Source organism: Leucoraja erinacea, chromosome 26, assembly GCF_028641065.1.
Source record: "Leucoraja erinacea ecotype New England chromosome 26, Leri_hhj_1, whole genome shotgun sequence".
Classification (NCBI taxonomy): Eukaryota; Metazoa; Chordata; class Chondrichthyes; order Rajiformes; family Rajidae; genus Leucoraja; species Leucoraja erinaceus.
Window position 1 is genome coordinate 17,065,461 of NC_073402.1, and position 23,943 is coordinate 17,089,403.

Here is a 23,943-nt window from a genome sequence, read left to right on the forward strand (position 1 = left end):
TGACATTCAATGTCATTGCTTAGCTCCCATCATCAATATCCACGGGGATCACATTGACCAAAGTGGATCAGCTGTGTGCAAACTGTGGCTGCAAGAGCAGGTCAGACGCTGTTGTGAGTGACTCGACACCTGAGAGCCCAAATACTCTCCAGCATCTACAAGGCCTGAATCAGCAGTGTCATTACCTCCACTTACCTGGATGACTCAACATTGAACTGATATCCAGGAATCACAACATTATCCAAAAAACAGCCTGCTTGAATGCTATCCGGTCAAACATCTCAGAAAAATCCATCTCCTCCTCCACCATGTAGTGGCTGAAGTGCATACCATATACAAAATACCTAGCAGTTACTTGCCCAGGCCACTCCAAAGCGTGGCTCTACAAGAAGGACAAGGCTTCGGGTGCATGTAAATACCACCTGCATGTTCACTTCCTGACCTGGAACACCATTCCTTCGTTGCTCTGAGTCTAAATCCTGGAACTCCTTACCCAAAGACACTGTGAGAATAGCTTCAGCCAGGAAATCCAATGATTCAAGATGGTGATTCATAAAATCGTCTCCGGGGCAATTAAAAATAAATAATGCGTGCTGGCCTTGACTCCAATGTCCAGATCTCAAAAATCAAATTAATAAACTCAATCACATTATCTCGTTTTGATCTACTACAGAAGTGCATCAGCCTGAAAGGTCATACCTGACCTTTGATGAGAATAGAATATTAGGCATGCAATTTTTAATAGACTGAGCTCAGTAAATGAAAACAAAATTAAATTTCCAGCAACTGGATGGAAATAAATCATTTACAATCACATGAAGTAGCCTTTATATTTAGAACAAACTCATTATATATCCATTCAAATTTCCAAAAGAACTAACGTTAATAAATTATGGATGTTTTTGAAAAAGACAAGCTACTTGTTTAATGACCAACTTAACATATTTTGTCAAATAAGAAAAATCAATAATAATCTTATATAAATGTCTGGTAGACAAAAATGCTGGAGAAACTCAGTGGGTTCAGCAGCATCTATGGAGCGAAGGAAATAGGCAACGTTTCGGGCCGAAACCCTCCTTCAGACATAGTTGTAAAGTTATACAGCACAGAAACAAGACCCTTTCAGCCCAACTTGTCCATGACAACCAGGAGGTCCCCATATGCTGGTCACATTTGGCCCATATCCCAATAATTGTTTCCTATCCCTGTACCTGACCAAATGTCTTTTGAATATTGACATTTTACCTACTTCAACTACTTCACCTGGCAGCATGTTCCTTATGTTTAAGAAGGAACTGCAGATGCTAGAAAATCGAAGGTAGACAATAATGCTGTAGAAACTCAGCGGGTGAGGCAGCATCTATGGAGTGAAGGAAATAGGCAATATTTTGGGTCAAAACCCTTCTTCAGAGTGAAATCAAAGCTTGTTCCTTATACCCACCACCCTATGAGTGGAAAATGTTGCCCCTCAGGTTCCTATTAAACCTTTCCCCTCTTGCCTTAAAGTTCTGCCTTTCTGGTTCTTGATTCCCCTACCCTGGGAAAATCCCTATTTATTCCACTCATGATTTTACACACCTCTATAAGATTACCCCTCAGCTTTAAGTTTTACCAGGATTAAAGTCCGAGCCTGCCCATCATAGCTCTATATATCTCAGGACTTTGAGTCCTGGCAATATCCTCATAAATCTTCCCTGCACTCTTTCCAGCTTAATGACATCTTTCCTTTTGCAGGTTGATCAAAACTGAACACAAAATTTGAGTATAGGAGCAGGGAGGTTCTACTGCAGTTGTACAGGGTCTTGGTGAGACCACACCTGGAGTATTGCGTACAGTTTTGGTCTCCAATTCTGAGGAAGGACATTATTGCCATAGAGGGAGTGCAGAGAAGGTTCACCAGACTGATTCCTGGGATGTGAGGACTGTCTTATGAAGAAAGACTGGATAGACTTGGTTTATACTCTCTAGAATTTAGGAGATTGAGAGGGGATCTTATAGAAACTTACAAAATTCTTAAGGGGTTGGACAGGCTAGATGCAGGAAGATTACTCCCGATGTTGGGGAAGTCCAGGACAAGGGGTCACAGCTTAAGGATAAGGGGGAAATCCTTTAAAACCGAGATGAGAAGAACTTTTTCACACAGAGAGTGGTGGGTCTCTGGAACTCTCTGCCGCAGAGGGTAGTCAAGGCCAGTTCATTGGCTATATTTAAGAGGGAGTTAGATGTGGCCCTAGTGGCTAAGGGGATCAGAGGGTATGGAGAGAAGGCAGGTACGGGATACTGAGTTGGATGATCAGCCATGATCATATTGAATGGCGGTGCAGGCTCGAAGGGCCGAATGGCCTACTCCTGCACCTAATTTCTATGTTTCTATGTAAAACTCCAAGTGTGGCCTCATCAACATCTTGTACCATTGTAACAATGATGTCCTAACTTTTATACTCATTTCCCTGACTGGTGAAGGTCAGCATGCTATAAGCCACTTTCACCATTCTATCTACCTGCAATATCTCTTTCAGGGAACTACACATTTATAATCCTGTATCGCTCTGCTCTACAACATTCCCCAGGGCTCCACCATCCACTGTGTGTGAAGGTCCTGCCCTGGCTTGACTTCCCAAAATGCAACAAGTAGTATACTTTTGGATATATCTTGCTCTAATGTTTAATGATATGATTTTACAATCAAATAATCTAATCAGGATCATAAATTATGTAAATTAGAGTGATTTAGACTTTAGAGATACAGTACCAAAACAAAATAATCCTGTATCCCTCAGAACCCTCTCCTATAACTTTCCTACCACCGATGTTAGGCTGACTGGTCTATAGTTCTAGGTATTTCTTTGCAGCCCTTTGTAAATAGAGCCACAACATTACCCACTGTCCAGTCTTCTGGCACATCACGATGTTACATATATCTCAGCCAGGATTCCTAGAATTTCTTCTCCAGCTTCCCACAGTGTCCTTGGGTATATCTGATCAAGCCCTGGACAATTTATCTACCTTAGTGTGTCTTAGGTAAGGTCCAGCACCACCTCGTCTGCAGCTCCATTAATGAAGTTAAATGATATCTTCATTAACGTAATTAAGTTTCCCAGCCTTCATGTTTTTCTCCGCAGTAAAAGCAGGAGAAATATTCACTGGAGCCAACCTTGCCTATCTCCTGCGGCTCCACACATGGATTACCTCTTTGGTTTCTGAATGGTCCATTCTATCTCTAGTTACCATTTTGCAGATATGTACCTATAAAATCTCTTTAGATTCTTCTTATTCTTATCTGCCAGAGCTATTTCATGCCACCACCTTTGTGATTTCCTTCATAAGGATACTCCTCAATCCTGTATACTCCTCCATGGATACACTTGATCTTGGCTGCCTATACCTGACCCATGCTTCCTTTTTACTGACCAGGGCCACAATTTCTCTCATCCTCCAGGGTTCCTTACTCCTACCTGCCGTGTCTTTCAGTCTAACAGGAAGATGCAAACCTGAACTCTAATTATGACACTTCTAAAAGTATCCAACTAAGCGGACATTCCTTTGCTTTCAAGTAACCTACTCCAATCAATTTTTGTGGCTTGAGTGAAGCTGCCATATTCATTTTAATTTGGGTCACAATTTCAATTCATGTGGCTGGATGAGTTAACAGCCAAAGGTTTAAGGTCCTGAAGCCACCTAAATGATCAGAAAACTTCTGGTTTCTGTTTCATAGACGTGGTGAAATTTGACCAGTCACAATGCTTCTTGCTTGTTCAGCAAACTATGAATTTTAAGAAAGTGACCTCAAAAATGCATTATACCTGAAATGTATTAAGAATATAAGTCGTGTACATATGCCTCAAAAGAAAACTGATGCACGGATTGTTTTCACTCCTGCAGGTGAAATTAGTGAATATTAGGAATGATGATATTACTGATGGGAATCCCAAGCTAACTCTTGGTTTAATTTGGACCATAATTCTACATTTCCAGGTAAGGATGTTTTACTTGTTTTTTTTGCTGATTATTTTGTTATAAATCTATGTACAACAACAAATGAAATACTGTAATAGTACTATGATGATCCATTAAATACATGGAGGCAATAGCATCTAGTCTATAATCATTTACAGTCTCAATTTGAAATATTCACCAAAACTAATTTTCAGTTCATGATATTTAATGCTAAGCGATAGATAGCACTAACTGACTGTAAATATCTGAATGTGTCATTATTGGTGATTTAGTGTCATTGAATGATGGACTGAGTTCAAGATGGAAATGGGCAATATGCAAAAGTAGGTCGCTTTATGACTGAGGCAGTACAGGATAGTAAATTCATCTTGGAACCATTTTAAATGGCACAGTTATGAACAGTTTGGTTCATATTAGCGTATTGGCCATACATTGGTGGCAAGAGCATGGAATTTATGCTGGTTGCCTGATATGATTTTCATTGTCTAGGTGGGAAAATTACCTTTTCGAGAACGCTGCATGTTAATTGTAATTTTAAGTGTTGCATTTGTAAGTGATTTTATTAGCCAAGTATGAAAACAAAACAAGTATGTAAATCATAAGAGAAATTTTAATTTGCCATACAGCCATACCAAAACATCAACAAAACACGCATAAAAATTTAACATAAACATCCATCACAGTGGTTCCTCCACATTCCTCACTTTAATGGAAGGCAATAAGGTCTTTCCTCCATTTTCTCCCGCTGTCGGGGGAGTCGAACCATCCACAATCAGGGTGATTGAAGCCCCCGCAACCGGCGATCAGAGCTCCCACGTCGGGGCGATCAAAGCTCCCGTGATTGGGGTGATCAAAGCTCCTGAAGCCCGTCCCTGGCAAAGGCACCGCCAGCTCCGAGATGTTAAATCTGCAGGCTCCCGCGGTTGGAACTTCCAAGGTCGATCCCCAGCAAGAGGCCGTCAGCTCCACGATGCCAGGCCACAGTGCCACGATGCCAGGCCACAGTGCAGACAGAGATACGATAAGGAAAAAATCAAATCTCCGTCGAGGAAAAAAATGAAAAATGTTTCCCCTTCCCCCGCCACCCTCCCCACATAATATAAAACTAAAGATTCACAAGAACAACATTTAATTACAGCCTAAAAAAACAACAAAGAGAGAAAGGGACTGTTGGCGAGGCAGCCATTGTACTGGGTCACCCGTCTGTCAGCAGTCTGATAGCTGAGTGGCAGTAGTGGCACAAAGCGAGCTAAGGAAGAGGTCAAGTCAGTAGATTTGGGTATTGGTTGTGGATGGCCCATTATATTCAGGTGATGTAGACGGGGCAGCCTACAATTGGTTGAAAGTGTGGTTGAGGTTGATGCCAGGAAGCTTCAAAAATCTAAGATATGAATGAGGGAGACAAAAAGTATTTGCTTGGGATGCATTGATTGTAATCCATGAATGAACCAAATCAAAGATTGCTGTTGTATGGAATGCCATTGATGATTATGCTTCAGACTGTTTCATTGCTATTTGATAGCAGAGAGTCGCAACTCCACGCATTTATTGTCAAAAGTCAGTGTTATCATTGAAAATGTATTTTTAGCAATTTTATTTATCAGCATATACTGTAATGGATTATGCTTAACTATTGGATCTATTATCTGTAATTTCTATGTAGGAAAATATGTTTGTGCTTGTGCAATGTAATTTTGTTCAACCTATTACGCTGACTATGACTATTATTAGTTACTTATCATCGTGTTTGGGAGGCCTGTGGTGTGCTTTGCTTCAACAACTGGTTAAAAAATTGTGCTTTTTGTCAAAGATTTATCTGGGATTCCAATATGATGTTCTCATAGTTTCTACAGAGTTCAAGTGTTGTTGAATTGTACTTGATACTAAAATGAGTGCCTGCTTCACGTGTTTCTGTGTGTGTGTGGGTGTGTGTGTGTGTGTGTGTTCTGATAACACAGCCAATCTGAGGGTTATATTTCAGAATGGTCATTGCATTTTTCAGAGCTAAAACCATCATGCTATTAACAACCTGTGTGTGTGTGTGTGTGTGTTGCAAGATGGAAGTGCATAATTTGCTAGATTACCTCTTTCTATATCTGAAATATTTTCGAGTTGTGTGAGGGGGGTGGGTTGGGGGTTGCTGCAGAGGGCAAACTGGTTAAATGTTTACAAGAACAGTTTTTGAGCATTTGTGTTATGCATAAACCTATACTTGACCAGTTTTGGTTCCAAAAATTATAACCAGTACATCTTTTTTTTTTTTTTTTAAAAAAAAAAAAAATCAAACTCTGTTTTTTAATTTCATTGGATCCAATCCAGAACTTGTTACTGTGCATAGAAAATTCTAGGATGTGCTTTTATCGACAGATGATGCAGGAAGAGCTTCTTTTTAAAAGCATAGCCTACGATAAATTGTACTAAGAGTCAAGAGAGTTTAATTGTTTGGAAACAGTATAATGAAATTCATACTTGCAGCAGCATAACAGGTAGACAAACACAGTAGTCACAAGACAATAAACAAAAGAAAGTTCAATACCTTTTTGAAAAACGATATTGGTGTAAAACAAAAACCCAAAGTCCCTAGTGCAAGTTTGTAGTTTAGTTAGTGTTTGTAGCGTTCAAGAGCCTGAAGGTTTAGACTTTAGAGATACAGAGCAGAAATATTCCCATCGGCCCCGCAAGTCTTCTCCGACACTAGCACTGTCCTACACACTTGGGACAAATTACAATTTGCAGTACCCAATTAATCGGAAAACCCGTATGTCTTTGGACTGTGGGACGAAACCGGCGCACCCAGACGAAATCCACACGGTCACAGGGAGAACGTACAAACACCGTACAGTCAGCACCCATGGTCAGGATCGAACCCGGGTCTCTGGTGTTGTAAGGCAGCAACTCTACCCCTATGCCGGTTGTTGAGATGAAGCTGTTCCTGAACATGCTGGTCACAGTTATCAGACACCTATCCTTTCTTTCTGATGGCAGAGGGTAATAAGAGCGCAGCCAGGGTGGTGAGGGGACCTGTTGATGCCGACTGCCTTTTTGAGGCAGTGCCTCCCATAGATGATCCCTTCGATGGTGAAGAGGTCAATATCCATGATGGATTGGGCAGTGTCCACCACCGCATGAGATGCTGTCGTACATTCATCTCCAAAACATTGGGTATTTTAAAAATATAAGCTGACAATATACTTGAAATAAATTGTGAAGTAATGTTTTTTTTTTTAACCAAACAGTGAAGGGCAACTGAAATGCCTGATATAGTGGTTGAGGCAAAAACCCTGAAAGATATACATATGTCACCGTTTACACAGCTATAGGCGTGTAGGGTTAGTCTGAACAGATTATTTTTTGAGGAACATGGACATGAAGTATATTTATACAGAGGTATATTTATATATCATTGAATAAATTATATTGTAAATATTATGAAAAAGGCATTCAAAAGTACATTGAGGGCAAAAGAATAGCCAGGAACAAGTAGGGCCCATGGGGGAAATATTCAATATATGTGTACAGCTAGAAAATACGGGTGAGGTCCCAAATCCATGCTTTACATTGGAATTCACAAAGGAAACTGACTTTTTAATTGGAGAATTCTGTCAAGTGGTAAGTGAAAGATGATCATTATAAATAAAGAGGAGGCATTGATGCCATGGAAGGCTTACAGGAGAATGTCCCTAAGGGTGGGTTGGAATTTATCTAGGCTGCTGCAGAAGACAACGAAAAAGATTGCAGGTGTCCTTGCTGAGATTTTTATATATTTGCTAAACTTGAGTTAGGTACCAGATGAGTGTAAGCCCGTAAATATGGTCCTATTTTTCAAGAAAGGCTGCAGGAAATGATCTGGGAGCCTAAGATCATTGATAATGAAGATACTGGGGGGAAAAAAATCAGAAGGAGGGTATAATGATCACTTGGAAAGGCAGGGACTAATCGGAGATGGCCAACTTGGCTTTGTCAAGGGCAGATCTGATCTTGGAACAGGTGATAGTGTATTGATGAGGGCAGGACAGTAGATGTGATTTAAGTAGACTTTGTTAACGCCTTTGACAAGATCCCCCGTGGGAGACAAAGGATTCAAAGGGTTGAAGCCCATAGGATCCCTAGCAAGTTGGCAAACTGGACCCAACATTGGCTTAGCAATAGGAGACGGAGGGTGATAGTAGAGGGTTATTTTTGTGACAAGATAGCTGTGACTAATGGTCACGGTGACAGTGCTGGGCCCCTTGTTTGTAATGGACACGAATGACTTGGATGTAGTTGTGAAAGGCAAGTTAGCAAATGACATGGAGATTGGCAGAGTTGTTGATAGTGTGGAAAGTAGACTTAGGACTGCAGAGAGTTATCAATGTTTAGGTGACATGGGCTGAAAAGAGGAGTCTTGAGTTGGGCATTGAATGCAGGAATAGTGAAATAATGCTCCAACTTTATAAAGGTTAGAGTGCTGGTCTCCACGGATTGGAAAGGATGTGATGGTGCGAGAGAGAGTGCAGAGGAAATTATCCAGTATGTTGCCTGGGATGGAGCAGTTATGAGGACTGGACATGCTGTGTCTTTTCTCTCAGTGAGGAGTTAAGGAGGGGATGGGATTTATAAGCAGCATGGATAGGGTAGACTGCAGGAAACTCCTGCAGCTGGATTGCTAACAACATTTAAGAAGCGTCCAGATGAACACTTGAATTACTTTTGCAAAGGGGTCTATGAATCAAGTACTGAGCAATGGGGTTAATACAGAAGGGAGTCCACTGATTGATATGGAAGTGCTGGGCCAAATGCCTTTTTTTCCGTGCCACATGATTCTACGCAAGAGGTTTGAGCTGATACTAAAGAACTGGCATCTGCCTCTGTTTGGTAAAAGTCTGCTTGACAATGGCAGTGTTTGACTTTGCCCTTGGGGAAAGTATTACAAGTCCAGAGGTCATAGATTGATGTAAGTGGTTTGAATGTGAATAATCAAACCTCGATGGATGGTAACCCTATAATAATTTTTGTTGTCACGAGACAGTGGATGTTCATGGCAACTCTCCTCGTGTCACATGGACCAGGAAAATGAGCCAGGCCTCATGAATAGACTTTAATTTGATGCGGCTTGTAACTGGCCCAGGGGAGAAAATCAATGGAAACATTTTACATCTTAATTCCCAAGATTGGATTATTTGACCAAGAGTCTGATCGTCTCACTCTTCTCCTTTGCTGCCCTCTCTCACTTCTGAACAATAGGGCCGAAAACCGGTGAGAATAATTGGTATTGGTTAATTATTGTCACGTTTGAACGGTTTGCGTGCTGTCTGGGCAAATCATACTGTTCACAAATACATAATGAATGCAAAAGACAAAGTAAACAGAGTGCAGAATATCCTGTTACAATGTCAGAGAAAGTGCAGAATTTTAAAATTGCACAGTTCCCAATGAGGTAGATAGGAAGATTGGAAATTGATCTTCAGCTGATGAGTCTGTACAAGTCTGATAATGAGGGGGAAGGGGGTGGAAGCTGTTTTTGAATCTGGGGCTTGTGAATCTTTTAATTAAATACTTGTAGATGGAAGAATGAAGAAAATACTGCATGTTGTGATTTTTAAAATCATCAATTGAGAATGATGGACAGACTCTGCATGTCAGGCAGAACATGGACAGGCACGTTTCAGGTGGAGACATATCAGACCACGTTTCCTGTCTATATTCTCCAGAGATGCTGCCCCACCTGCTGAGTTACTCCAGCACTTTGTGTCCTTTTATGTATTAACCAGCATCTGCAAATCCTTGTTTCTACAGGATGGATAGAGATCTGTTTTACATCTCCACTGATTGTTACATCTCCACTGCCTTGTTACTTTCCACAAACTGCATTAGGCTGAAGTGCATTCATGAGGCCTGACCCATTTTCCATGGGAAATAACATGAAGAGAGGGGCTGAACACTTCCATTACTTCTTGACCTCAAAAGCCAATTACTACTTCAGTTAAGATATTCACTTGGAAGGGTAGAATATATGTTTCCTAGCTCTTTGTAAAATGCATCGTTATGTAAGATGCAAAACCAAACCCCAATCAAATATATTTTCAAGTGCAATCTGTACCCAATGTATTTTAAATTGCTTCTCAGACGTGTACTGAAACAGAAGGTTTTATGATGAACGTTGAGGTCGTTTATTTGTGAGGCTAGATTATTAATAGTCCAGCTCAAGGGCTCTGAAATCTTGACCAGTGAAGCAAGCCATATTGTGGGCTCTGACTGTGGCCATCGCTGCCGGCTCTGATTTGTTCTGGACTTCCAGTTCCCCTCTCCCCTGACTCTCAGTCTGAAGAAGGGTCTCGACCCGAATCATCACCTATTTATTCCTTTTCTCCAGAGATGTCGATGACCCGCCGAGTTACTCCAGCATTTTGTACCTATCTTCGATATTAAACTACAGATGATGCTACTGGCATAGCTTGCGTAGTACAGCACCTCTAATGCTCGTTAATTTAAAACAATTAAGATATGCTCCAAGCTAAAATGCTAATTTGAGTTGCCACGCCGCACGGTGGTATTTGACTCGAGCTGACACGGTGAATGTCTATCAACGCAGCAATGATTTTTAAATGCTGTATTTTATATTTCTATTCGCGGCCACGGTGTAAATAAATACTCATCACGTTTTACCCGGTGGGGTTGGTGTAGTCTCATGTGCTCTGCAGAAACCCACCGACCGACCGACCTTATTTGTGACATGCCGCAGCCGGCCGCTGCTAGTGCTGAGACTGCGGTAACGCTCAACATTGAGTTCGCAGATGAACTGGACGCGAGTGCGTTGCACTGACTGCTCGCTGCCTGGGCGTGGTTTGTCGCAGGTTGAGAGGATTTTATCTGTTGCTGACAGAATATAAGACGGATTGTGTCGGGAGGAGCAGTGCGCCGAGCCACCCGTTGTGTATCTGTTGCCCGTGGGTAAATACTCCGGCTATCTCGCCCTGCCGTGGACATTGGACAGCCAGCCGGTGGGTGAGATGCCGAGTTGAAGGATACTGCTTGTAAAGAGCGCCGCGCTTCAAGCTACTGTAACAGTGCGCTGATGGTACTTTGTGGAGGCGTGCAGTTGCCCATAGAGCCAAGGTGATCCCCGGCACTGTGGCCACAGGGGGAGAGTGGCCACCGCTATGGTGACACTGACAGAGGCTGGATGTGGCCGAGACGCTGCCTGAACATGGCCCGCTGTGTGGAGAAGGCATTGGCGTGTGGAGAGCTGCAACTTTCCCCGTCCGCTCTGCTCGATTGCGGCTGTGTGTTTTAGGCTGCTGCTGCTGCCTGCAATCTGATGCCTGCACAATGGGAACCACTTTGGGATGCGTCCGAAAGCAGCGAGAGGCTGCGGGAACGGATGGGAAACAAACCCCCCTCACGCCGCGGCGAAGAAAAATCAAATTTAAACGCTTCAGAAGAAACAGGAAAAGAGACGGTGAGAGGGGAGAGGCGAAGGGGGAGCAGCCCGGTGAATCAGTGCCATCGGCAGCAGTGCCGCTGGAAGCTGGTGAGACGCGTCTTCCCAGCGCTGTAACTGCAGGGAAATTAACACCGGGCTCCGGCTCCGACCCCCGCCCCACTCCTGGAGACACGGCCCGCTCTCCCAGCCCGCCACCGGAGTTACACAAACCGGCACGTCTCAGACATTTATCACACCTTCCTTCTCCAACAGATAAATCAATAGACCTGAATGCCGAAGCCGGTGGCGAAGGCACGCAGCAGGTGCTATCAGCCAAACCAGCGACTACATTTGCAAAGGATATATTATTACATGATCAAATCCCAGCACCGGGGGAGGACTCTGATGTGAAAGGAGATTTGATTTTCCCAATCCCAGTGTCTGGAGAAGAGAACCGAACTCAGAGCCTGGAAGGAGATACACGAGTAAGGAATAAGATAATTCCCAATACCCCTGACTTCGCTGCCTTTGATTGTAATGACACAGAAGATGGTCTCGAAAGTCCCACGTTATCCCGAGAGACGCTCAAACAGCGCCTGCAGCTTGACTGGGAGGGGAACAACGCAAGTGGAGTTGACAAGTTGCTGAAAACTGTACACGGCGAACGCGTACATGCCAAGAACGGCCAGCCAACAGTGCACAGGGGAAATGGTGCTCTTGAAGAGGGAGCACAGTTTGTGAGACTGAAGAGAGACTTCACCGTGGAGCCACAGACCTGTACCACTCTCTTCTCCTCTGGTTATGGCAGCAATCTGGCGACTGCCGAAATAAATGAGAGTGAATCTGGAAGAACAAGCAGCAGAGATTTCGAGTCTTCCTCCATACCGGATGGAGACATTCTGTCTCTTTCAGAAAATGAATTGGGATTTTCCACTGGTAATGAATGTGATGATATCAGTTTAGGCCAGATTGAGCATCTGAGCCAGGAAATGGTCAGTGGAAGCTTTCTTGATATTATGAAGAAACATAACTGATTATTTACTTATTTTCTCTTACACATTTTGAATGTTCAATGATCCATGCTTTATTTTAAATTGCTGCTTGAACCTTCTTAACCAACCTTCCATGAGGAACCTTGTCAAAGGCCTTACTAAAATCCATATAGACAACATCCACTGCTTTACCCTCGTCAATTTCCCTAGTAACCTCTTCAAAAAATTCAAGAAGATTAGTCAAACATGACCTTCCAGGCACAAATCCATGCTGACTGTTCCTAATCAGACCCTGTTTATCCAGATGCTTATATATATTATCTCTAAGATCTTCCATTAATTTGCCCACCACTGAAGTCAAACTAACAGGTCTATAATTGCTAGGTTTACTCTTAGAACCCTTTTTAAACAATGGAACAACATGCGCAGTAAGCCAATCCTCGGGGACTATTCCCGTTTCTAATGACATTTGAAATATTTCTGTCATAGCCCCGGCTATTTCTACACTAACTTCCCTCAACGTCCTAGGGAATATCCTGTCAGGACCTGGTGACTTATCCACTTTTATATATTTTTCAAAAGTGTCAGTACTTCTTTTACTTTGAAACTCATAGTATCCATAGCTACTCTACTAGTTTCCCTTACCTCACATAATTTAATATCCTTCTCCTTGGTGAATACCGAAGAAAAGAAATTGTTCAATATCTCCCCCATCTGTTTTGGCTCTGCAGATAGCTGTCCACTCTGTCTTCTAATGGACCAATTTTATCCCTCGTTATCCTTTTGCTATTAATATCGCTGTAGAAACCCTTTGGATTTACTTTCAGCTTACGTGCCAAAGCAACCTCATATCTTCTTTTAGCTTTTCTAATTTCTTTCTTAAGATACTTTTTACATTCCTTATGCTCCTCAAGCACCTCATTTACTTCATGCTGCCTATTGTAGATCTCCCTCTTTTTCTGACCAAGATGTCCAATTTCCCTTGAAAACCAGGGCTCTTTCCAATTCTTACTGTTTCCTTTCAACCGAACAGGAACATAAAGATTCTGTACTCTTAAAATTTCCCCTTTAAATGTCCTCCATTTCTCTTCTACATCCTTCCCATAAAACAAAATGTCCCAGTTCACTCCTTTTAAATCATTTCGCATCTCATCAAAGTTAGCCTTTCTCCAATCAAAAATCTCAACCCTAGGTCCAGTTCTGACCCTCTCCATAATTATATTGAAACTAATGGTATTGTGATCACTGGATCCGAAGTGCTCCCCAACGCATACCTCCGCCACCTGTCCCGTCTCATTTCCTAACAGGAGGTCCAGCACTGCCCCATCTCTAGTAGGTACCTCTATGTATTGCTGCAAAAAACTATCCTGCACACATTTTACAAACTCCAAACCATCCAGCCCATTTACAGAATGTGTTTCCCAGTCTATGTGTGGAAAGTTGAAATCTCCCACAATCACTACCTTGTGTTTACTACTAATATCTGCTATCTCCTTACATATTTGCTCTTCCAATTCTCGATCCCCATTTGGCGGTCTATAATACACCCCTATAAGTGTTGCTACATCTTTCCGACTTCTCAGTTCCACCCAAATAGCCTCCCTAGATGAGCCCTCCAATCCATCCTGCCAAAGCACTGCTGTAATATCTTCCCTGACTAGCAATGCAACACCTCCACCTCTTGCCCCTCCAATTCTATCACACCTGAAGCAACAAAATCCTGGAATATTTAGTTTCCAATCACAGCCCTCCTGCAACCATGTTTCATTGATCGCCACAACATCATACTTCCAGGTGTCTATCCAGACTCTAAGCTCATCCAACTTTCTTACAATGCTCCTAGCATTAAAATATGTACATTTAAGAAACCCCCCGCCTCTTTTCTCTGTTTATTTCCTTTTTTTCTTTCTCCTCTTGTGTCCGAGTGCTTCCCTTTTCTGCTTCCTGCCTGCCATTCTGTCTACTAGCTTTCTCTATTTGAGTCCCTCGCCCCAACCATTCTAGTTTAAAGTCTCCCCAGTAGCCTTTGCAAATTTCCCCGCCAGGATATTGGTCCCCCTCGGGTTCAAGTGCAACCCGTCCTTTCTGTACAGGTCCCACATTCCCCAAAAGTCCCAATGATCCAGAAACTTGAATCCCTGCCCTCTGCACCAGTCTTTCAGCCACGCATTTATCCTCCACCTCACTCCATTCCTACTCTCACTGTCGCGTGGCACAGGCAGTAATCCTGAGATTGTTACCTTTTTGGTCCTTTCCCTTAAATCTCCTCCCAACTCCCTAAATCCTCCCTTCAGGACCTCTTCCCTTTTTTTAACTTATGTCATTGGTACCTATATGTACCACGACCTCAAGCTCCTCTCCCTCTGATTTCAGGATATCTTGGACGCGTTGAGACACGTCCGAGACCTTGGCACCAGGGAGGCAGACCACCATCCTGGTCTCCCGACTACGTCCACAGAATCGCCTATCCGACCCCCTAACAATAGAGTCCCCAATTACTATTGCCCTCTTCTTTTTGTCCCTACCTTTCGGAGCAACAGGGCCGGTCTCTGTGCTGGAGGCCCGTCCGCTGTCACTACCCCCGGGTAGGCTGTCACCCCCATCCGTACTCAAACAGGAGTACTTATTTGCGAGGTGTACTGACATTGGAGTACTCACTCGTCCCTGCCTCTGCCCCTTGCCCTTCCTTAGCGTGACCCACATGTCTCTCTCCCGTGGTTTTGGAGTGACCACCTCCCTATAACTCCCCTCTATGACCTCCTCACTCTCCCTGACCAGACAGAGGTCATCGAGCTGCTGCTCCAGGATCCTAATACGGTCCCTTAGAAGCCCCATCTCGCTGCACCTGGTGCAGATGTGGACGTCTGGAGGGCCATCCGACACCACGACCTCCCACATCTGACATCCAGAACAGTACACTGCTCTGGCTGTCATTCTCCCGCCTTACCCTGGATCCGATACAAGTATAATACAATAGAAACTGCTGGGAGAAATCAGCAGGTATCTGACTCACAACAGCTGCTCCCTCTTGACCTTTAAACTGCACCTTTATTATATAAACAAAAAGCACTGTACCTTTACTAAAGCACTGTACCCTTAGCTCACTGTACCTTTACTAAAGCACTGTACCTTTAGCCCACTGTACCCTTAGCTCACTGTACCTTTACTAAAGCACTGTACCTTTAACCAGAAAGCAGAAATGCTAACCTGAGGTTGCACCCAATCAGTTGCTTCCTCTAGTCTGCTTCCACCAATCAGCTGCTTCCACCAGAACCCTCCCTATGAAGTGTGGAACGTTACAGATTTCGGTAAAAGCCCGACCCTCCTCCACTCGCTCCAACGGTTCCCAGGCCTCTGTAAATGAAAGCCCCGTGCTCGATTTAAATACTCACAGCCCCGACCCTCCTCCACTCGCTCCAACGGTTCCTGGGCCTCTGTAAAAGAAAGCCCCGTGCTCGATTTAAATACTCACAGCCCTCAGTAGGTATAATTTATAATGATGTGTGTTTGGTAGGTTTTATTTGTGTGACCATGAATCATGTTGTTTACTGGAGTGCCAGCTGAATATAACAGGGTCATTATCCATTCCATAACTATTGAAAAAGAAAGGTCCACTGTTTCTATTTCCTTGTGGGTCAGTGAGTGTTTGTGGGAAGGATGATTCTGCTAACAGCTCCAATGGACCCCACTCCCATAGAATGAATTATCTGTGTTGCCTCTCCTCAGTTCTTTCACACACAGCCCACATTGCGGCCACTCACACTGTTGTGTAGTGTGACTGGAATTCAAGTTCCAGGACCCTAACCTGTATATGATTCTAGCTTGTATAGGATGCAAACTTGTATAGGATTGTCAAGTTCCAGCATCTTAACTTGTAACTTGTATCCAAAGGTGGGTGTTTTGGGCACCCAATGACCAGTGGCAGACTGGGTCTAAAAATAGTGGTTGCCAGGAGACAAAGGGGGCCCACTTCATCAGGGGCCCACTTGCCATCGGGCGAGCTGACACCCTGGCCAGTCCGCCATTGCCAATGACAATCCTTTTGAAAAAATCTTTAGCGTATCTTCAATGTTTAAGGCATTGAGACCAGTGGGAGTCCCCTCATTTTTCAGCAAGTGACCGGATATACGTATATCCACGGCAAATGTTCAAAAAAATTAGACATCTTTTAGAGCTTCTTTAAAACCGACCTCTTTGACCAAGCTGTGTATACACAACTGTCCACATTTGCCACTGCCTTCTTGTAGGAAAGGCTGTTACCTTTCCTACAATTTGATTATGCTGCTGTGAAGTACCTTGGGATATTTTGCTGTTAAAGATGCTAAGTAATCGGGGACGTTCTTCTATCAAGTACATCAAGTTCATGTGTTGATGTTTCTAATTTTGCGCATGCAACGATGTACTTTGGTCCCATTACAGTACCATGTAGCGAGATAAAGCTTAAAGGTTGATGAGATTGGGGAACAGAGTTGAAAACAATAAGTGGATCGTTTTTAGATTGTCAGCAACTACTAACAGGAAGCTGCATAAATAATTTCTAAGATGTCGCTACTTACAACTTGTACTGCCCACTTGTTTGAAGGACTGATTGTAATGTGACCAGCTGTTCTGAGGGCTAGTGAGAAAGTAAGTTCTGAGGAAGGTGCAAAGACCGCAAAAGCGTGTTGACTGGCAGATATGAGTCTATCACTATAGCAAAAAGAATTGAAAGCTGAGGAGGCGGCTCAGTGTTGGCCATATTGATAGGTGTGGAGTCACAAAGAAGGGCTATGATAAGGTTGATGTTACATCTATATTTTCTTGGCTGGACAATCTGGAGCTTCTGAGGCATAACCTTAGGATAATAGATTGGACATTTTAGATTTGTGTCTGGGAAAATGTCTTTGCAGAGAGTGAATCTCTAATCTGGACGTTCAGCTGTTGAGTATAGTTGGGTGTGAAAAAAATGTTCTAATGGAGGGAGGTGAAGAACTGCGGAGATCAGGCTGGTAAATGTTGAGGTAAAAGATCAAGTATATTGCTCCTTTTTATGTTGAGGCATTTGAAAATGATTAGGAGATTCGCCAATGCTTTTTAATGGGGTGTATTGCCTTATTTATTGTAAACGTAAAGAAGGTAACTGGATAAAAACTGAGGGGATCATTTCAATGTGGAAAGAGCAGCAAAGTGGAACTAATCCAGAGCATGGTCGGTCAAACCTGCTCTCTGGCATTATTAAATATCTATTTTGCTGGTACGAACAAAAAATCAAGTTTTGTTTGGATGGCTATGGTTCTTGGTACATGGATAGGACAGGTTTGGAGAGATTTGGGCAAAACATAGGCAGTTGGGACTAGTGTGGACGGGACATGTTGCTGTGGGCAAGTTGGGCCAAAGGGACTGTTTCCACGCTGTATCACTATGACTATGGAAGATATAATTATTTGAACTCTGATGGATTTAATGTTCTAATTTAGATTTAGATGTAGATGTAGGTCACATGAACCGAGATACAGAAAACATATTTTGTTTGTCTGCTATCCATTCAAAACAGTATACATTCAAGCCAAATGCAAGACAAGAGAGACCAGTGAATTGGAACAATTCAATTCTACACTTGCAAGTACAACACGAAGAGTGTAGAGAAAAATATCAGAGTGCCGAATTTTGTTACAAAATACCAGGTTTTCAAGAGAGTCAAGAGTGTTTTATTGTCATATGTCCCAGATAGAACAATGAAATTCTTACTTGCTGCAGCACAACAGAATATGTGAACATAGTACACGGTGAACAATATAATAAATGGAAAAAAAGGTTCAGAGTGTGTGTGTGTGTGTGTGTATATATACACATACTCACAAATACACACATACATACATTATAGACTCAGCGGCTGAGGCAGCATCTATGGAGCGAGGGAAATAGGCAAAATTTTGGGTCGAGACCCTTCTTCTGAAGAAGGGTCTCGACCCGAAACGTTGCCTATTTCCCTAGCTCCACAGATGCTGCCTCACCCACTGAGTTTCTCCAGCATTTTTGTCTACCTTTAATTTTCCAACATCTGCAGTTCCTTCTTAAATATACATAATAGATATATTTCATGATCTTATGGCTAAATGAATTGAGTGTGGTTGAATCATTTGGGTAAGTGTCTTTATAGACACTTCCAAATAGAAAACTACATTTTTCAACATCTTAATTTTCAACAATTGATATAAAAACAGAGATGACAATTTGATATTGGAATTTTCGCTACTGCAGACAAGACTGGGAAAGAGAATGCTGACCATTACATGGTTGCAGGGAGGAGGCTGACCACTATCATTGCATGCCACCATTCTGTTGTATCAATTCAGCAAAAAGATTCTTCTCCCGTCACAGTTCTGATCCATTAATTTGTCTTTTCCTGACAAACCAACAACATTTTCAGAAATGTCCTTACTTTGGATTGCCAACTTTTGAATCCAATTTAAAAACAACAAAAAAACAACCATTATAATTGCTATGGTACAAAAAATTGCTGAAGAAACTCAGCGGGTGCAGCAGCAGCTAGGGAGGGAAGGAAAGAGGAAACGTTTGGGGCCGAAACCCTGCTTCAGACTGAGGGGGGGGGGGGGGGGGGGGGGGGAGGAAGGAAAAGGGGGAGGAGGAGGAGCCCGAGGGCGGGCGGATAGGAGGGTGGGAGAAGACAGCTAGAGGGTTAAGGAAGGGGAGGAGACAGCAAGGGCTAGCAAAATTGGGAGAATTCAATGTTAATGCCATCCGGACGCAAGGTTCCCCAGGCGGAATACGAGGTGCTGTTTCTCCAATTTCCGCTGTTGCTCACTCTGGCAATGGAGGAGACCCAGGACAGAGAGGTCGGATTGGGAAAGGGAGGGGGAGTTGAAGTGCTGAGCCACCGGGAGGTCAGGTTGGTTATTGCGGACTGAGCGGAGGTGTTCGGCGAAACGATCGCCCAACCTACGCTTAGTCTCGCCGATGTAAATCAGCTGACACCTAGAGCAGAGGATGCAGTAGATGAGGTTGGAGGAGATGCAGGTGAACCTTTGTCGCACCTGGAACAATTGCTTGGGTCCTTGAATGGAGTCGAGGGGGGAGGTGAAGGGACAGGTGTTGCATTTCTTGCGGTTGCAACGGAAAGTACCCGGGGAGGGGGTGGTGCGGGAGGGAAGGGAAGAATTGACAAGGGAGTTGCGGAGGGAGCGGTCTTTGCGGAAGGCAGACATGAGGGGAGATGGGAAGATGTGGCGAGTGGTGGGGTCACGTTGGAGGTGGCGGAAATTATAATTGCTATGATTTGGTTTATCGCCTTAACATAGAAATTAAACAGTTCTTGTTTGTTTTGTTCAAATTTAGCCATTTTGAAGATGTAAAGTTCTATGTAAAACTTGTATGATAACAATAACTTCATTTGACAATTTTGTTCCTCCAAAAGCTAGATAGGAACAACTAAGAGTGGTTGTTGATACTTTGTGCAGTTTGATCAAAATAATTAATGCTGATTGGGATGTTGTCTTTTCGAATGTCATTAAAATGAGTATATTCTTATGATGGTTTAACTGTGGGCAAGACTTTTGTGTCTGCAGTATGTATTTTAAGTGATTTGGGATACCTACCTGTAGAAATTTTCCTTTGCAGATCTCAGAAATTTATGTGAGTGGAGAATCTGGTGACATGTCTGCGAAAGAAAAGCTGCTACTTTGGACACAGAAGTTGACAGAAGGATATTCTGGGTTAAAGTGTTCCAATTTTACTTCCTGTTGGAGCGATGGAAAAGTATTTAATGCTATCATTCATAAATACAGGTGAATTATTACAATTGCTCTTCAAAATTAACAAGGCTGTTCTGTTAACTTTTTGAATAAGTGCAGTATAATCGTTGGAAAAACGTGGTCAGGATTAGCCACTTGAGCTTCCTGTGCTATTCTACCAGTTATTTAAATTACAGCTGATCTGTACAACAGGACCTCAATGAAAAATGCCAGGCATCGGTGTGTATCTTCAATAAAGTGCAAATGTCACATTGCTTTCAAACTTGCTTTAGTGTTGATTTACCTCACCTGTGCTAATTTCTAATCTTTTTATATATTAATCTCTAAAATAATTACTACAGTTTAAAGATTTTTAAGGGTCTGGTTTTGAATGGCATTAACCTTTTAAAAAGATCTTTGACAGGAGGATAATGGTTGAATGGTTATAATAGTTAGGATGGTTTATGCATGCAACCTATAATGTAGCTACCTCATCACCATTAACACGCCCTCTCATATCAGTATAACTATGATCTCCTCCCTTCTCCTCCTCCCATTTTGTCCTGGTACGCCTGAAGGCTGGGTGCAGCCAGTACTGGGACGTGTGTGCCATGTGCTATATTAAAGACTCTAGTAAAGGTTACAGTGTGTCAGACTAGTCTCCTTTACAGGTGTGGTCACAGTAAATGAGTAAGGTGGGTGCGAGCAGTGGGCCTGATCTACCCTAATGGTTGGAATAGTGAGGAGGTAGAAGTTCTGAGCAACATTGCAGGCTAATGGAGCCATTTTTCATTTCACTGCACATTTCGTATGTGTATGTGACGAATAAACTTGACTTGATCCTGCAAGAGGGAAAGTTGTTAAGGTGCATTAAAAAAAAACACAAAAGCGCTAGACTATCAGTGGGTCAGGTAGTATCTCTGAAGAGCACGAGTAGGTGATATTTCATGTCATCATAAGATGGTGTTTTTAACACTTAAGTAACAAGTGTTTTCTGTGTAAGCATTTATCTGTTGAGGGTTTAAAGACAATTTTTCTAAATCTGCATGTATAACATCTGGTTAGACACTAACGGCAGTTCCACTGCCACATTATTTCACGAATATGATTGGACCAGAGAGATATATTTCCAGGATACTCCAGAACAGGAAAATTAGCAATGGGGAAGGATTGGGGTTGTAGATTCAATTGTGGAGCATAAAATTAAAAGGAATTTAAATGTCAAGAGTCACGAATGTTTGATTGTCATGTATCCCAGAGAGAACAATGACATTCTTACTTGCTGCAGCACAACAGGATATGTAAACATAGCGCACACACACACACACACACTCAAAAAACAAACAATAGTAGTGCAATAATAATAATAGTCTATTGAAGTTCAGAGCTTATTAGAGCTTGTAATGTTTAATAGCCTGATGGCTGCAGGGAAGAAGCAAGGTGGACAGGAAGTTCGTGTTTCTCTCAGCACGGAGATCAGGAAACTCTGTGCATGCATTTGAAGTATTTGACTGAGAAAGAGGAGCTCTAAAGAGAATGTTTCAACCTGGAAGGTCAGATGGGCTTGGAGCTCACTGTCAGAAAGGCATGTTAAGGCAGAAACTCTTATCTGTGACTGTGAAATGGTGTAGCCTGCAATGCTCTTATATCAGAGCTGGAAGTGGAATTAGGCTGCATATTTTTCTACAGCCAGCAAAGTTGGCTTTTGAGTCAATGACAGCCTCTGTATCATGAATGTCTGTGATTTGAAATATGTCAAAGCAACGCAGCAAATGATCACATTTTTTCCTAAACAAATTATCACGATTACCTGGATAAAATTTTACTCTGAGCATAGGAAAAAAACATGAGTAATTAGTGTACCCACGTTGCAAATGTCCCATTCCCAGGTTAAAAATGTTTTACTTTCTGCATGCAACTGAATGTTTGGATTTGCTATATAGTTTTCAACATACAGTACATCAAATCTCAAAACAAAAATACATGATTGAAAGGATTAGCATCTTTAATACAAGAAATGTTAGTGCTTTGAAAGTCAATTGGATACTTGCTTTTTACAGACCAGACCTCATTGACATGGAGAAAGTTTCCGTTCAGAGCAATCAAGAGAATCTGGAGCAAGCCTTTGCCGTTGCTGAATCACTTGGTGTCACAAGACTGTTGGATCCAGAAGGTACATCAGTGGACAAGATAACTATCTGTCCTTTCTTTGCTTAATTTGGTTCTGATTATTGTTATGCATCAGTTTGTTCCAAGAAGCTCAGGACTAAGCAGTCAGGACTAAGCAGCCCACTTGACTGGTATCCCATCCACCATCCTACACATTTTTCTCCGCTTGTGGCCACTGGGTGCAGTGTGTCCAATCCACAAAATGCATTACAGTTCCTTGGGTAATTCCAGCAGTGCTTCCTAACCCTGAGATCTCTACTGCCAGGCCGAACAAAGACAACAGGTACATGGGACACAACTATCTCCAGATTTCCCTCCCAGATTATACACCATCCTAACTTGGAAATGCGTTGTGAATCCTGGAATACTGTCCTGGATGCATTTGTGAAACTACTTTCACCAGTGGAACTGCAGTGATTCGAGAAGGAATCTTATCACCACCTTTATAAGGTCACTTAGAATTGCGCAATAAATGATATAATTGTCAGTAATGACTAAATCTCAAAAACTGTGATAGCAAAGGAGGGTGCGTCAGTAGACAATAGGCAATAGGTGCAGGAGTAAGCCAGCGCCGCCATTCAATGTGATCATGGCTGATCATCCCCAATCAGTACCCCGTTTCTGCCTTCTCCCTATATCCCCTGACTCCGCTATCTTTAAGAGCCCTATCTAGCTCTCTCTTGAAAGTAACCAGAGAACCAGCCTCCACCATCTTCTGAGGCAGAGAATTCCATACTCACAACTCTCTGTGAGTCTGTGGAATTTAACTTTATATTTAAAAAAAAGATCATGGCCATAGTGTTTTTTGTCATAGTACTTGTTTGCTTTTAGGATGTATGAATGGACAATAAATGTGGTCTTTTATAATGACATTCATATCCTGGAAATAAGTAAAATGAGAATATGAGATAAATGTGCCTTAACTAAAATATTGACAAATCTGGGACTTTTCGAACATATGGCAGCTTGAATTTATGAGAAGGAAGTTATGTTTGACATATGTATTGGATTATTTGAGGATTTATATAGTCAAGTAGATAAGGGAAACCAGTAGATAAGATGTATTTGCATTTTCTGAAGCCTTTTACCCAGATCCCAAACAAGCAACTGCTGAACAAAGTGCATGTGCAAAATGCATGTACAGAGTGCATGTGCATGTGCAATATGTAAAGTAATTAGGGCCTCAAGGTTCAGGCCATTGACCTGGGAGATACCGCTGATGTTGATTTGCCTATACCTGAAATTAATTTGAAGATTGATTAATTTGTGCGGAAAAGGTTTGTATTTTTCCAGTGTCTCAGAAGTGTAGGCATCACTGTTGGGCGATGGACCGTAATTTTTACGCTGAGCTTGAGGTCTAGGTTCAAACACCCTTTTCCTGAAACATTTAAAGTCTGTGTTGACCTCTCAAGGCACTAATGAATTTCATCCACAAGACGTGCCTTCATCCACCTTCTCTGTCGTTTCAACATGGACTTTTGTTGTCAGGTGACACAATGCTGCTGCAGACACTTGGTCTTATAATTATCAAATGTAAAGTTAATTCTTTGTTTGCTTTACTGAATGAGTTGACAATGTCTTAGAGTTCTCTCAATCAGCAATGTTGAAACCAAACATGTGAAAAGTACAGAGTAGTTCAACTTTGATGGTAGAAAGAGGTTGCCTGGTGAACAGGAGGAGATTCAAAAACGTT

The 23,943-nt window shown here is 42.4% G+C and overlaps 2 protein-coding genes across 2 annotated transcripts in view; both read left to right on the forward strand.

Moving 5' to 3' along the window:
* Positions 1-23,943, forward strand: part of LOC129709575 (microtubule-actin cross-linking factor 1-like) — a 335,842-nt gene that overhangs the window by 158,897 nt on the left and 153,002 nt on the right. Inside the window, exons 5-7 of the mRNA XM_055656025.1 lie at positions 3,883-3,975; positions 19,969-20,135; positions 22,142-22,254. Coding sequence (XP_055512000.1) covers positions 3,883-3,975; positions 19,969-20,135; positions 22,142-22,254 — 373 coding nt within the window. The remainder of the gene's footprint in view (positions 1-3,882; positions 3,976-19,968; positions 20,136-22,141; positions 22,255-23,943) is intronic.
* LOC129709705 (uncharacterized) lies at positions 7,452-12,627 on the forward strand. The gene has a single exon (XM_055656228.1). It carries the CDS (start codon positions 11,266-11,268, stop codon positions 12,391-12,393), a length of 1,128 nt encoding a protein of 375 aa, XP_055512203.1. The 5' UTR covers positions 7,452-11,265; the 3' UTR covers positions 12,394-12,627.